The sequence below is a fragment of the Osmerus eperlanus genome, chromosome 19, assembly GCF_963692335.1.
Source record: "Osmerus eperlanus chromosome 19, fOsmEpe2.1, whole genome shotgun sequence".
Taxonomy (NCBI): domain Eukaryota; kingdom Metazoa; phylum Chordata; class Actinopteri; order Osmeriformes; family Osmeridae; genus Osmerus; species Osmerus eperlanus.
The window spans coordinates 5,560,861-5,576,615 of NC_085036.1; the positions used below are offsets into that span (position 1 = coordinate 5,560,861).

Sequence of the window (15,755 nt, forward strand, 5' to 3'; positions counted from 1 at the left end):
ACACCAACATACACATACATGGACACGTGCATGGACACATGCAGACACACACATACACACGCATGGATACAAGCAGACATACATACACATGCGGGGAAACATGCAGACGCACACACGTGTACACACGCAGGGACACACATATGCATACACACAGACGCAAACACACACACACACACACAACTGAAATGCAAGCTCAGTCAGGCACACATGGACATAAATGCCAGCACACACACTCACACATATCGACAGAGACGTACACAAACACACACATTCAACACACACGTATGGACACGGAGACACAGACACATAAATTCTAGCAAACACACACACGCACATCAACCCAAACCACACATTCACACAAACAAACCCACACAAACAACAGCGTATTATTCTGTCTCATCTACAGATCGAAGGGGGGCGCCTGTGGTTCCAGCAGGACTGCGACAACACCCTAGGCATCATGGGTATCTCGGGCCGACCAATCAGTGATGGACGCTGGCATGCCGTGGCACTGGAGCTGACTCAGAACTACACCCTGCTCTCATTGGACGACAGCTATGTGGAGCGCCGGAGGGCTGCCAGGGCCCCCATACGCCTGTGGCCCCTGGCCTCAGACTCCTCCTTCTTCTTTGGGGCCCAGGTCAGGCCCCCCAGCAGCCAGGCGGAGAGCCAGGGTCAGGGGCCGGGGCCCGGGGAGCGGGCAGGAGGGACTAGGGTCCCTCCAAGGGCCCAGGATGGCTTCAAGGGCTGCCTTAGTTCTCTGGTCCTGAACGGGAACGAGCTGCCCCTCCAGAACAAGAGGAGCCGTTATGCTGAGATAGCTGGCCTGAGTGAGGTGAAGCTGGGCTGCGTCCTCTACCCCGACCCCTGTGTCAACCAGCCCTGCTCAAACGGAGCCACCTGCAACAGCCTGCCCTCTGGGGGTGTGTTTTGTGTGTGTGTGTTTGTGTCTGTTTTTATTGACCTAATAGAGGGTTAGGTTTTTTCATGTGTGTAAGTACGTATGTATGGATTGTGTGTGACCTAGCTTTTCAACCCGTCTGTATGTGACTGTAGGTTTCGAATGCAGTTGCAGCACAGGCTTCACTGGAGGGCGCTGTGAGGTGGAGCTGACATCATGCATCCCTAACCCCTGTCAGAACGCAGGGGATTGTAAGTCTGTGGGCAGCACCTTCCTCTGTGGTTGTGCTAGAGGCCTGGTCGGACTCATGTGAGTAGAATCACCCAACCCTCCTCCTCTCTCCCCCGCCCAACCTTTAGGGAGAACGTGTGTGTGTTTGTGTGTACATGTCTGTGTACATGTGTTCGTGGCTGTCTGCGTGTGTTCGAGCCATGTGCGACACATCAGCGTTGTCAATTGAATTACGGCCCAGAGATTGTTTTCTGCACTTCATCAACTAGGTATTACAGTTTATTGTTTGGTCGTACTCACCCAGTGGTGCTTGTTAAGCGAACTATAAACTCAAACCATTCGCAGATCAATGCAAAAACGAATAACAGCATTAACATGATCTTAAAGAAGAAATAGTAAAGCTTATGAAAAACATGCATTAGGCGTTAATAAGTGACATTAAGGTTGAATAAATTACAAAAGAAACAAAAAATAATAATTATTGACTATCGGTAGTAATTTCTTCTGCAATAGCTGTTATTTTCAATTTCCTGTCACCAATTTCATACAACGCTTTAAAAACCTGTCAACGTGAGGAAATAATTGAAAGGAAAATACGGTGTGTTCGCTGCCTCCATCCCAGCGGGATGCCAGGCTTGGAATGTAGGTCGGGTGTGTACCCGCTTGTGTGTGTGTGTTGCCAGAGAAAGACAGAAGAGGAGAGAAGAAAAGAGAGTCATCTGTCTTCCCTCTGTCTGAACTGCAGGACAGCTACAGCTTGTGTTTGTTTGCTTTGCTTGGCTTTTTGTCATTCTGTCTGTTTCTATAATTCGGTCAGGATACTCCTGTTTGACTTTTTGTTTCACATTTTACTGAAGGGAAATTCACTGCCTTTTGGAGCAGCTTGCGAGTCATACTGATGTACAATAACAATGTATATTGCGCACACTGTAGTATAAATCCTCTAATAAGTAGGAATATGGAGGAGCTGGGCATGGTGGAGGGAGGCAGCAATTAGCTAAATATGCGTGAACATGCTAATGTGACGGTATGTAACAGACGTAGCCACGCTCCGTCACAACGAGGTGTTGTTTGCCACTCGCTGGGCTCGAACGCACGACCTCTGACTTGTCAAGCGCGACCGCAACCAGCTACGCCAAAGAAAAGCTACCTAGTCGTTGACGCGGGTGGCCTGTTACATACCTGAGGAGTGAGTTTCACAGGTTCACACCCGTTACACTAACGTCACCATGTACTTCACCTCTCCTGCTCCGCTTCCTCCTCCGCTTCCTCCTCCACTTCCTCTTCCACTTCCTCCTCCACTTCCTTCTCCACTTCCTCCTCCGCTTCCTCCTCCTCCCCCTCCGTGTCTTTCTCTCCTCCTGTCCCCTCTCCGTGCCCGTGCAGATGTGACGAGGACGTGAACGAGTGTGAGAGGGAGGAGTGTGAGAATGGAGGGTTTTGTGTGAACACGTTCGGAGCCTTCTACTGCAACTGCAGCGAGGGCTTTGAGGGTCAGTTCTGTGGAGAGCGGGCCCTCGGGGAGCCTGGAGATGACACCAAGGTAAAAAATACACACACACACACACACAGTGTAGACAGTGTATATCCTATAGTAACATTGTGTATCGATACACTACCAATACACTACAAATTAGCACATAGGTGTGGATGCACACACATGCACACACGCATACACACACACACACCCCTGCATGCAGTATGAGGTGGTTGACACAGCTTCTCCTAAACCGTCTAGGCGGAGCCCTTGTCCTATCTGGGCCCGGGTGAGATCATCGGAATCGGGGTCCTGATCTTGGTCCTCCTCCTACTCCTCGTCCTCTTCATGGCCTTCAGGAAGAAGGTGTCCTTCAGCAAAGCCCCCAACACGCTCGGACAGGGGGTTATGGGGGTCTCGGCTGTCTCCACGGAAACCAGTTACATGCTGCAGAAGACGGGCATGGGGGCAGATGGGATTGAGTTCAAAGCCATCCGTGTCTGCGGCTCTCCGGGGGCTGGCGGCGGTAGCTATGGAGACGGGGTGGGCACCGCCGGCCCCCCCCAGGTCATGGTACGCCCCACCGCCCACTCCCCCCTCCCCGGTCACCCGGGAAACCAGGGGAATCGGAGTGTTGATGGGGACAAGACCACTTCTAGCGAAGGCAGTCAGGTGTGTGTCTGTGTGTGTCTGTACGTTTCAATGATGTATCTTTGGGATGTATGCATGTCTGTTTGTGTGTAATGACGCTTGTGACATGGTGACACGGCAAGAAGGTCCTTGGTTCGATTCCTGCTCAGGTGTGTGTCTTAGTGTTTCCACTATATGTGCCCTCCCATGTGCGTTCAATCGACAAATAAGCGTCTCTTCTTACGCAGATGAGCAGCTTCCTGTCTGACCTACCCAACATCCTGGGAGGGGCCAGTCGGAGGGGCGTGGCCGTATGCAGCGTGGCACCCAATCTGCCCCTGACCTCACCCTGTCACTCAGAACGAAGCCCCTCCCACAAAGTGTCCTGGGAGATGGCAGGAGAGAGGGGGGAGGAGATGGAGAGGGAGAGAGATACAAGGGAGGAGGAGTGGGAGCAGAGAGCCTATGAGTTAGAGAGAACACAGAGAACTGGCAGTCCGCGGGGTAAGTCATACACACCCACACACACATACACAAACAAACTGGCATCACACACACACATTATTTGTGTCCAGTTCTTCCTAAATATGTTCATTATGTATTTGTCTCCTGGGGAGAAACTTCATTTCAAATGGATAACTACAACACGGGCTCCTGCACCTCAGTGCCTAAGGGTCTGACTCACTCCTTTCCCTAGTGTCCAGCCCCCATCCAATCCCATCTTACTATGATATTCAACAAATATAAACTGCATATATTTAAATTATTTTATTCTGCCTTATGTAATACTTCGGTGTCTGCTCTCACATGATGTATTGTATTATACAATGGTATGTATAGCTTTTTGTGTTAGAGATTACTAAAGCTTTAACCACGCGGCAACTAGGAATGCAATGGCTAACATACACACAACATACACACACATCCTATTTTACAAAAAACAACACACTCTCTCTCTCTTTGTATGTATGTACGTGCGTGTGTGTGTATATGTGGTGTGTGTGTGTGCAGTGGAGGACCTGGTGGAGGAGATCACCTGCTTCTCAGACAGCGCCTCAGAAGCTCACTCTCTCAGCTCCTTCACGACAGACTCCTTCGACGACAACGGTGAGAGGCCTCACGCTCTTTCATTACACGAGGGGACACATTCAAATGAGGTGTCCCGGCTCCGCGCATACGATGAATAAAAGGTCCCTCCTATTAGGTACAGTGGAGTCTAAGTCAGATGCACAGGAAAAGCAGTTTCTGTTCATTACACACTTTTCATTTTTAAACCTGTAAAACCTGTCCTCACACACAAAAACATCTAATTTTGTTTCTTCTTGGCTATATATAACCAGGAGTGACATCTAACTGTGTGTGTGTGTGTGTGTCTCTGCTCGCGTGTTGGGAGGGAGGGGAGGGGAAGGCATGTCTGTGAGAGTGTGTTTGTGTGTGTTTGTGAGAGAGAGAGAGAGAGACAGAGAGAGAGAGAGAGAGAGAGAGAGAGAGAGAGAGAGAGAGAGAGAGAGAGAGAGAGAGAGAGAGAGAGAGAGAGAGAGAGAGAGAGAGAGAGAGAGCACGGGTCTGAGGTGTGTGTCAGTGTTTTCTGTCTAATTATCCCCACAGATACAGATCCACTACTTAGGATTACTTACATCTCTGGAGTGGGAACAGAATCATGGAAGTAATGAGCCCCCTATTTGTGGAAAACTCCATGTCCCTATTTCTGGACCCACTTCCAGAACACATATCTTCTAATATCCCACACATACTTTCAGGCCAGAAGGCTGGCAGAGTCACGGCAATATTCTCCAAAATGGGTTCCATGTATCCATGTTTATTTTTTGTGAACACACTTCCTTCTCTCTCAGCCTCCATAGTGACCGTCATACGGCTGGTAAACGATGCTGTGGACTCGATCGAAAATGAAGGTATGAGAAAATGACCCCTCACCTCCCGTCTTAACTCTCTTCTCTGGTCTCCTTACCTCTTCTCTCTCCTCCATCCTGTCCTATTTTCTCCTCTACTCTTGCCTGGGATTTCTGGGAACACAGTCGTGAGAGCTCAGTGAAGTGTGTTTGGCTCGAACCACTGTGTGCTCCCACAGGCTGGGTATCCATTTAAACCCCCTTAGTCCATGTTGTTTTAAGGATATTCTCCTGAGCAGCTTCAAGTACCACAGTCAGCCATTCAGCCAGCCAGCTCGCTATCCAGACAAACACAGCAAGACCAGACACACCAGTTGGCAAAGTTTGCCTGCTTACTTGAACCAGTCTGCCAGTCATACTGTATTCCACTGTGCCATCCTTACTTTTGGTGATAAATTGGATAAAGCCATTGTGCCCAGTTAGTAAACAATACCCACATTGTCAACAATGACTTGCTTCTGAAAGGGGTTGGTCTGACATGCTTTAGTCTTAACGACTGTGCTGTTTATGTGTTGGAATCTGGGCTCTAGTGAAATTGCCACTGTGGGACACTCTAAAAGGATATGTTGCATTACTTGAACCAAATCCCTACTTGCTTACTAACAATGTAGACGTATTTTACACAGACTTGGTTCGAGAAAATCCCCCAAACAGTAGCAGGCTTTATTGCCCTGAGAAATGCATACCAAGAATACACCAGGAATGTGATTTGCAGTGATACACGTTAAACTGAACACAGGCCCTTAACAGAGCATTTATGCGAACTGAAGATCCAGGGTCCGTTTTCATCCTGTCCTATAAGCCTCAGATGGGACACGTCACTGGGACAATTTCAAGGGTCAGAGTTCAGAATTCCGGTGGATTTGTTTCTCGGGAACATCTGTTTGCAAGGTCATAGGACAACCTTCCCCAGCTCGAGTAGTGAAGAGAGACATCTGCCCTAGTAGGACATCTGTCTGTCACATAGCTCAGCTTACACCATGCACTGGGGTCTGGTAGTGCTGTGAAGATGATGAGGGGATTGAGTAGCAGGTGGTTGATACTGAATTGAGTGCTCGCCTTCATGCTCTCTCTCTCTCTCTCTCTCTCTCTCTCTCTCTCTCTCTCTCTCTCTCTCTCTCTCTCTCTCTCTCTCTCTCACACACACACACTATCTCTCTCCCTCCCTCCCTCTCTTTCTCTCCCATTTCAATTTTTTCTCTCCCTCAGTTTCAGAGATGGATGGAGGGCATCCTTACAGAAGAACAGGTAACAGATGTTCCCGGACTCTCCTCTGCCTCACCTCTCCTGTCTCATCTGTGTCCTATTAACTAAACTTTTTGAATCCCGACTTCTATTTCATGAGCCCATATATGTTTCCTGGGAGAAATAATTTCCTGTTTTCTCTTTTTCCATACGCCTGTTTCCTCCATTCTTCCGCCTCCTGTCATGTTTTTATGCTTTGCTACACAGTCTTGGGAGTGTGTGTGCGTATGTGTACGTGTGCGTGCGGGTGTGCACGCTTTGGCTTTGTGTGTCTTCTCCGACAGATCCAGTCCTCTCCCCTTCCTCTCCTCTGCGCTCTCTGAGATTCACTTGCATCCTCATATTCACTTGCATAATTAATCCACTCACACCACCCTCTAATTGTTGTGTTTGTTTGAGTTCTGCTCCTCATCAAAGGCTTCCTTCTCACCCCTCCTACGCCACTGTTTTCTCACGCTCACAGCTGGCCGCCATGTTGGATGTCAGGACGAGATACGCGTGGAGGTCGTCAAGGAGTACATCGTGGACTGTAAGAGCGGTTAGCACGTTCTCCTCCAAGCACAGGGAGGGATTCAGGGTTCGAAGTCTGTTGTTTCCCCTCAGTCATCCCTAACCAAAACAATTTAAAGGAAATGTTTTTTTATCAATCAGTGGTTTGTAAAGACTGTAGAAGATGACTGGTTATTGTTAAATGTTAGGTGCTTGAGATCTTGATTTGAGCTGAAAATGAATGGACTCCCTTTGAGGTCCTAGTCAAGTCTTAAAGCAGACCCAATACCTCACATGATAATCATATTTTGTGTGCGCATACCACACACACTATACACAGTATAAACACATACATGTTTTAACATTAAAATGTATATCCATGCACCCTGACCAGCTGTTGCTAAGGAGGCACCGAGGCAGCAATCAATGCATGATATTTGATATGGATCTTTTTATAGGTAAACTCCTTGGTTAAGGTGGAAGGTAGAAGTGATTTATAGATCTCCTATAGATCAGTGTCATCTACACAGGATTAAAAACTGTGTAGGGGACGTTATGGGAGAGCTCATGTTTTTTGATAACACACTGCTACACAAACTCCACAAGTCCCACATAAACAAAAAACTGCTAACACAACAGCTAGTTCTGCAAAAAAAACTGTTGTTGTTTGTCAGTAACAATTCAGCCTTCTGTGTTGGCAGGGTTTAATTTTTAGGGGCCGTTACGGAGCTGTCTGAAACTGCTCAGCGTAATGTCAATGTGTGTGTGTTTGTGTGTGTGTGCTGTGTGTGTGTGTTATGGTAGACACAAATGTTCCAACAACCCATTGTCCAACCTTAGTTAGTGAATGCTGCTGCCAAAAAATCCATACCTCCTCCACAAAATAGTGTGAACAAAGTTGTTTCTTTCACAGTGGAATCTCTTTGTTAGGCTCATTTGCAGTCCGGCTCTCTCTTGACTGCCATTCTCCCCTTTTCTCCCCTCCTCTTTCTCCCCCTCTCCCGTCCAGCCTATCACTGGGAGTCCTCCAATTGGCTGTCTCCATCTCGCCTTCGCCCCCTGGAGGCAGGCCCCTCCCCACACTACGAATCCGGAGATGACCCTGACGCCTACATGCGGGCAGGTAGCACACGCTCCCTCCAGCTGGACTACAGGAGGGCAAGCTCCGGCTCCGAGAGGGGCAGGGACGGGGCGCGCTGTGGGTTGCAGGAGGACCACAAAGGGGGGTTCCAGTGGGAGAGGAGGCAGACCGCTCTGAGGGGGCAGAGTCACGGGGAGGACGGGTGGTTCGCGGGAGGGAGGAGGGGGGGGCACCAGCAAGCGAGTGGGCGCGAGAGCTGGAGGGGGCCATCGGAGGGTCTTGGGGCCCACGGTCACAGGGACTTTCCACTGTTGCACGCTCGCGACGAGGAGAGCTCCTCCCCCATCTACGAGGAGTACCGCGACAGCGTCCCCGAACCGGAGCAGGAAGCGGAGGGACACTACGACACTCTGCCTCCGACACGCCCTGCCTACGAGGGCTACCCCTCCAGCCCCCCGGGGCTTAACCTCCACCCTGCCCAGCTGTTGCCTCCGCTGCGGGCCTGGGAGGGCCAGGTGGAGGGCTGGAAGCCCCTGCAGGAGAGCCAGGGGGCTCTGGCGTCTGGGATGGGCTCTAGGTCCGGGTCCGGGGACGAGCTGGAGAGACTGCTGAACCTGGTGTCTCTTAGGGCCAGGCGGGCCACACGCACTCACAGAGCCTCCGTCAGCTCCGAGCCCACCGCGGGCATGTACTGACTGACTGACTGTGGTGTGTGTAAAACACACACACCACACTCTCTCTTTCTCTCTCCCACAAATATACACACACTCACACTGTCACTTTGTGCTTCTCACACACATGAACACACACACATTCAGAGAAAACTAGAAGAACAAAAATCTATTCACAAGGTCAAAGATCTCCCCAACAACTGGATATGTTTCTTTGGGTTTCACTTAAAGGAAGAACAAGCTAAATGAATGTACACATCTTGTGAGTCAGAGAGAGAATCCAGGTAGAAGACTGGAAGATGGGGCGGATGAGTCCCAGGGTCACAAGCTCGGACGATCCCCCTCAAGGTGCCTGGACAGCAGAAGGGGGAGCTCGAGAGTAGAGGAGGAGAACGGGGGGAGGGAGTGGGTAGCGTAAGTACGTAAGTAGCTGGTATAGCGAGGTTGTCTTTAAAGCAGGCTACTGGTTCACCTGACTAACCGATGAGTATCGGGAGAGTATCATTGACGTGATGATCAGGTGTGTAGACAAGGTGACTTGGGAGCTGTGTGGTGGGGGTCCTCTCCTCTGAACCTGATATCCATCAGATATCCTCTCTGTACTGAACAAGGACTGTGAACTTGACAAGAGGTCTGACACTGGAGAATGCCACGGCACAGTTGTAGCACAGTTGTAGAGTAGCTTGGCGAGATTGGGAGAGGCTGTGTTTGACTCTGTGTAGCATTAAAGCCCAGGACAGACTACTTCCTCTGTGTTCTGTGCTCCCTGAAACTGCTGTTGGTTTTAGAAAGAGACCACTTTCAACCTCCACTTTGCTGCCATTAAAAGGACATGACCAGAGATTGAACAAAGTACATTTTAGATTGCTTTACAGTTTTATTGTATGTATTTGTTCACAGTATTTATATATATTTTTGTGGTCATTTAACTGTGACATGATAACTCTATTGGGATGATTATTTATTTGTGTTGGGGCCTAATGTTTTGGCTGTGATATATGTACAATACTTCATTATGTAATGTATTTAGGCAATATATATGTAGCTCATTGTCCCATTATCAACAATGTAAAGTTAGTAGGCTTAACCCAGTGTGTGCTGTCTGTTACCGCTCACTGCTTTGATGTTACATACAGTATGAAGCAATGATTCCCTTTCCACCACCACAAAGGTCATTGTAGATTCTGCAGAATATACTGTATCTCATAAAGCTCTCTAATAGAAAGCCAAATGTGTTTATATAGTTAGATAGTTAGATAGTTGGTTACATACATGGACAATTTATTTTACAAAATTATAGCTACAGTCAGTCCACTGGTAATTGCATTACGGCGCTAATCCATTAATACAAGTATTTCCACTCTTAAAACACAGAGAGAGAGAGAGAGAGAGAGAGAGAGAGAGAGAGAGAGAGAGAGAGAGAGAGAGAGAGAGAGAGAGAGAGAGAGAGAGAGAGAGAGAGAGAGAGAGAGAGAGAGAGAGAGAGAGAGAGAGAGAGAGACGGCCTCTTGGCTCATGAGTAATAGTTCAAAGTCTATTTCTTGCGATGAAAAGTCCCATACTGTAATTTAATTTACATAATTCCTTAAGTCCATGGGGGTGTACAATACAATCCTCAAGAACGACCTTGTTGGTGATGGTAAAGGCTTGGTTTTACCCGGAAACAAGCTGCGGCTCGTTCTTAAAATACAATGTCATTAGAGAGTTTGGTGAATTGTAGGTAAGGCCAGGTCCAGGTTTTTATTTTAAAAAGCCATCTCATTGGACCAACTTTTCAGTTTAGGATCTCCTGTACAGTGGAAGCTGTCAATCACTTGGAAGACTTGCTTCCTGAACCATAACTTTTTGTCTCCTATGAGGGAATTTCATCACTAAAGTAGGCCTGACAATGACAACATGAGCCTGTTTTTATGGGTTAGGGTATATACATTTGATCAGAATGCAGACAAATGTACAGACTATTAAAAAGGTTATACTGCAACCTCTCTTTCGTGTGTTATCTTTTTCCTCCACATTTCCTGTTTACAGGGTCAATTTATCTCCTATTGAGATGTCAATTAACTCTGCATGTTTATTTTTCCAGACATGGAATCAATTAACCCTGTGCCTTTTTCACCCGGTCGCTGAATTATTTAGTTTCACTGTATAAAAATATCTTGGTGTCTGATCAGCGGTCATTCCTTACTGTTCTAAGTACCTAATTTGCACAGCTGTTTCCCTGCGCTGAGCGGTGAAACAGACAAGAATTATGAGACTAATCACATTCCCATGGCAACCAGGCGGACGCCTCAGAAAGTGGACTGTTGCCTTAGGTCATGTTGCTTTTCCGTCTGAGTTAATCAGACCTTATGTAACAATTTTTGCCTTGTGAGGTTCCACGGGGCAGAGTCCGTATGTGTGTGTGTAGTGAGTGTCTTAATTAAAGTTGTACATACATTGGGTGCAAGCATGTCATTCTCATCATGTGCACAATGCCTGTATCTCAACATATGCTGTCATACATAGTCATCCATTATTAGTGAGACAAATGCACTGAAATGTGTGCATGCCAAGGTCACCTACTATCTTCGGGTGTTATTGTCTTTTTCCTGTATGAGTTGTTTTCATCCACAAGGTGATTGAATGCATCCAAACCGGCATGTGCAAGCATGTGGGTCTGTGTGTTTAGGTTGATGTTCCAGTGGGTGTGTGCATTCCAGTGATCCAGATGGTAGACACTATGTTGTTTCAACTCTCTCCCAGTGAGGACTTGAGCCGAAACCGGTTGGAGCAGGTTAGAAAGCTGCCAGAACCCAGAGAAAAGCAGTATCGTTCAACCACATACAAACCTCTTTTTTCTCTCCAGTGAACAATGAGGAGAGGGGCTAGGAGCAGCGATTAGCCCCGGGGTGAGCACTCATCCCTGGGGTGAAGGAGCAGGAGAGGGGGGCCTGTCAACTCACTGTGGTCCGGTTGTCTGTGTGCCCATTCCGCTCTGCTCTCGTTATTAGTAAACAACCAACACTGAGCTACCCGAGAGCCAGAGACACAAAATAACCTGGACCCAATTAATTCCAAATTCATTCATTGAAGGTCATCCTGTCGCAAAAGACACCAGTACGTTGTGGGGCTCATAGGCGGAAATCCCGGGGGGGGGACACGACCCCCCCATCCTGGGAAAAATAACATTTAACATTTAACATATTACAATGTATGCTATGTGGTACAGCAGTAATTTTGGTGTCCCCCTCACGAATTGTTCTTGAGAGAATGTCATATAATTGTCCCCCCCAAAATTGATAGCAGATTTTCGCCACTGGTAAGGTTGGGTGTCAACCTGCCTCCACCTCTCATATGCTAAAGTCTGGAGTTTCTGGACGGTCTCAAGTTGATGGCTCTGACACCCCATTCAAGATTTGGTCTGATTGGTTGTCCTTGTGTATAAAATGAAATGTAAAGCATTGTTCTGTGGATTCTTCATCTCCTGAGACCTTCTCCTGAGTTCTCCCTTGTCCTACTGTCCTACTCCTTGCTCACCTCTTTCTTCTCTCTGATTTACCTGCCTTCATTTTGTAACATGTTTGCCTTGTAATTGATTTCATTCATTTCCAATGTTATTAAATGCGTATTTCATTTTAACCTTACTTTGACCATTCTTGCTCTGATTTATCCCATATAGTCAAATAACTGTAATTCTATTTGTATTGGCATTATTTACATTTATGCATTTAGCAGACACTTTTATCCAAAGCGACTTCCAAGAGAGAGCTTTACAAAAGAGCATAGGTCACTGATCATAACAACGAGATAGCCCCAAACATTGCGAGCAGCCAAAACATGAAGCATACATTGTGAAAAAACAAATATTTGGTTCATGCTAATACACGGTTCAGTTTCCCATCTTCCTTTAAACCATAGGGGAATTAATTTTTGCTTGTTTGGCCAATATTTAACCCCCTACAACGTCAAACGTACTGTCAAAAGATTTGGATATAAAACTTTTTTACAAAACTGGTGCATGGGTTGTGTGTGTGTGCGTGCGTGTCATGAGTTTGCTAAGTGGTCTGTCTAGATAAAAGAGAAGTTGCTAATGAATCTGTGACAGAGGCAGACTTTTAAATCCGCAGGGTCTGGGTCTCACATAACCCCCCCCCCCCCAGACCCCCCGCCGCCCACGCACTGATTGATGCAGACTCAGTAGAGGGGTGAAGGATCTTTTCGAACCTGTCAGTACTTTCCTTTGAACATGGGATGGGATGGGTGGGGTGTCCTAAGAACAAACCAATGATTGGGATGTGGGACAGACAGGGATTGGGAGAGGGATAAAGGGTGATTGAACTCAATCAATGCCGCATCGATCATGACGGCTCCTTCCCACCCCGGCCCTGATTTTCCCCCTCCTCGACACCAGAGCCCAGAGATCATCAACAGTACTGTTTTGAGTAGTGTCTCAGATTCTTGCTCCACTCAGATACCACATGCACCATTCTCTCATCTGGGGGAGAGGGGAGACAGGGAACAACGTCAAGCGAACACAGTGAGAACCCCCACCGAAGACACACACACAAACAGTTGTAGGGCCACCTGGTGTTTGAACCACTGGGGCTAAGCTAAGCTACTTACACCACCCTTCCTTTGCTCGTTATCCGGTCCCTTACCCTTCGTCTATCTCCATGAGCAAAACCGGAAGGGACCAGTGTTGTGGTGGATAAAGAACGGACAGAGAGAGAGAGAGGCTGGGAGGGAAGGTAGGGATTAACACACTTCCCCTGTTTATGGTTGGGGACTAGAGGGGTAGTTGTGTGGTGATTATACCCACAGGCTGTTCTCAGTAATACCAGGATTACACACACTCTGAGCAGACCTCATCTCAACATCTGCATCTGCCACTGCACACTGCTGCACACACACAAACAGGACCACGTGCATACACGCATGCAAACACACAGGCACACACGCACACTAGCGTACACATCCACAAGCACACGCATAGGTTTTCACATACTCAGGCAAACAAATAAAAGCATAAAACATATCTTGCTGACACATTTACACATCGATGTGACTAAACGGTCAAATAATTTCAGCAACAGTTTGGTACCTATACCCCAGACTATCCAATGTTGAATACTCTCTGTCTCCAAAGAAACAATTAGTTTTGTTCAGCAACTGTTAACAGCTGTAGGCAACAATACATTGCAGCATATATGCGTTTGTGTGTGCTTGTTGAACCCATGTCCCTTGCTGTTGTTCAGATGATTTCAAAGCAATCCTACCGTAGCAGATGCAGATGGCTCATGTGTGTGCTAGTGTGTGATGTTTGTGTCTCTCTGTATGTGGGAGTGTGTACAATCACACACACACCTGTAAACTTTTATCCCTTCTAGTGATGTGACTGTCAATTTACTTAATTCTGTAAACCAAAACTTAAACTCACAGACAGTTGCCAAGGTTACACTCTTTTCCAGCAGTCGTTTTTTCCGAGTTTCCAACACCGTGACAGAGGTTGGGTAGTAGAGAGTACCTTGCACGATCAGATTTTGAGGGATCCTGTAAGAGTTTCATAAATTTCAAGAAAACATAGCTTGAGGGTGAACTTCTTTCCAATCCGCCATTGGACCCAGAATGTTTTCACTTAAAACGGTTCTCCTTCGACTTTTTATCCTCTCTCTCTCTCCTCTTCTTTTTGCATGCAGTGATGGGGTGCTAGCTTGTTTGTATGTAGGATTTATGTTTCTGTTTGTGTCCCAGTAGACCGCTTTCGTGTGACTGTACAGACAGATCAATACTGAACCAAAAAATGCTATACAAATGTCCCTCTACCAAATGTGTGTTTATGTGTGGGTGTGTTTGTGTGTACACAGTGTGCGTATCGCTGACCTCTCATTCACAGACACATCATTTCTGCTTGTCAGTCAATCAAAGATTTTTTTTCAAGGTGATTTATTTTTCATTTTTTAAACACAGTCCGGGGATCATTTAATCGTTAATTTAAGATGGTTCGAGGTAGCGTGAGGCTGAGAAGAGCTAATCCCAGTTCACATCTGCCATGACACATGCAGTGGGGCAGGGCATTATATAACCGGGTGGTACCGCCCTCAATATGTCAGAACCAGTATTGAGGTTATTGATGTCGCATTGATCGAGTCTTCCTGTCCAACTGAAGCGAGACTGTACCCCATGTTCAAAACAATATGACGACCCCCTCCCAGTATGAAAGACGCCATGTGCCTATCTTTAGGAGATGGGTTGGGAGACCACCCTCAAATACTGAGTAACCAATGAATATTTTAAAAGGCTCAAAGCCTTACAAAGTTAAACGCATAAAGCATTGAAAAGCCTTGGCTTTCAGCAAAGTGGGCTATGTAGTCTAGCAGGATGCTAACCCACTGTAGACTAGGGAGTCAGATGGCTGAGCAGGGAGTAAGATGGCTGAGCGGTTAGGGCGTCGGGCTATTAATCAGAAGGTTGTTGGTTTGCTTCCTGGCCGTGCCAAATGATGTTGTGTTCCTGGGCAAGGCACTTCACCCTACTTGCCTCAGGGAGAATGTCCCTGTACTTACTGTAAGTCGCCCTGGATAAGTGTCTGCTAAATGACTAAATGTAAATGTAATGTAAATGTAGACTTGTACATGTGGTTTCGTATTTGCATTCGAGTTTTATGGACCTCTAAGCTGTTTAGAAGATGTTAATAATTTTTTTATTAATTTGTATTCTCTTCTAAAGGGAATGATGAAATGAGAACGTTTTGCTTGGCTCTGCCTGCTCTGTGCTCTGCCAGAGGGGGGTGGGGGGGGGGGGGGGGGGGGGTTGCGCTGTGCCCTGTTGTGTGTAAACTGGCTACACCAGCACCTCTGCTGGGCCTAAGATCAAACATTACATTTAGTCATTTAGCAGACGCGCTTATCCAGAGCGACTTACAGTAAGTACAGGGACATACCCCCCCGAGGCAAGTAGGGTGAAGTGCCTTGCCCAAGGACACAACGTCATTTGGCACAGCCGGGAATCGAACTGGCAACCTTCTGATTACTAGCCCGCTTCCCTAACCGCTCAGCCACCTGACTCCCCCAAACAGACTACTGTGAGATAGAGGGATGGGTGGTGAAAGAAAATTAGGTGTGTGTGTGGGGGGGGGCAACAG

The 15,755-nt window shown here is 47.3% G+C and overlaps 1 protein-coding gene across 1 annotated transcript in view; it reads left to right on the forward strand.

Moving 5' to 3' along the window:
- Positions 1-10,802, forward strand: part of LOC134039177 (protocadherin Fat 3) — a 50,655-nt gene extending 39,853 nt beyond the window's left edge. The window contains exons 43-52 of the mRNA XM_062484882.1: positions 407-923; positions 1,057-1,210; positions 2,519-2,675; positions 2,871-3,281; positions 3,488-3,743; positions 4,251-4,346; positions 5,093-5,152; positions 6,359-6,397; positions 6,858-6,923; positions 7,893-10,802. Coding sequence (XP_062340866.1) covers positions 407-923; positions 1,057-1,210; positions 2,519-2,675; positions 2,871-3,281; positions 3,488-3,743; positions 4,251-4,346; positions 5,093-5,152; positions 6,359-6,397; positions 6,858-6,923; positions 7,893-8,659 — 2,523 coding nt within the window. The 3' untranslated portion in view covers positions 8,660-10,802. The remainder of the gene's footprint in view (positions 1-406; positions 924-1,056; positions 1,211-2,518; positions 2,676-2,870; positions 3,282-3,487; positions 3,744-4,250; positions 4,347-5,092; positions 5,153-6,358; positions 6,398-6,857; positions 6,924-7,892) is intronic.
- The last annotated feature ends 4,953 nt before the right edge of the window (positions 10,803-15,755 follow it).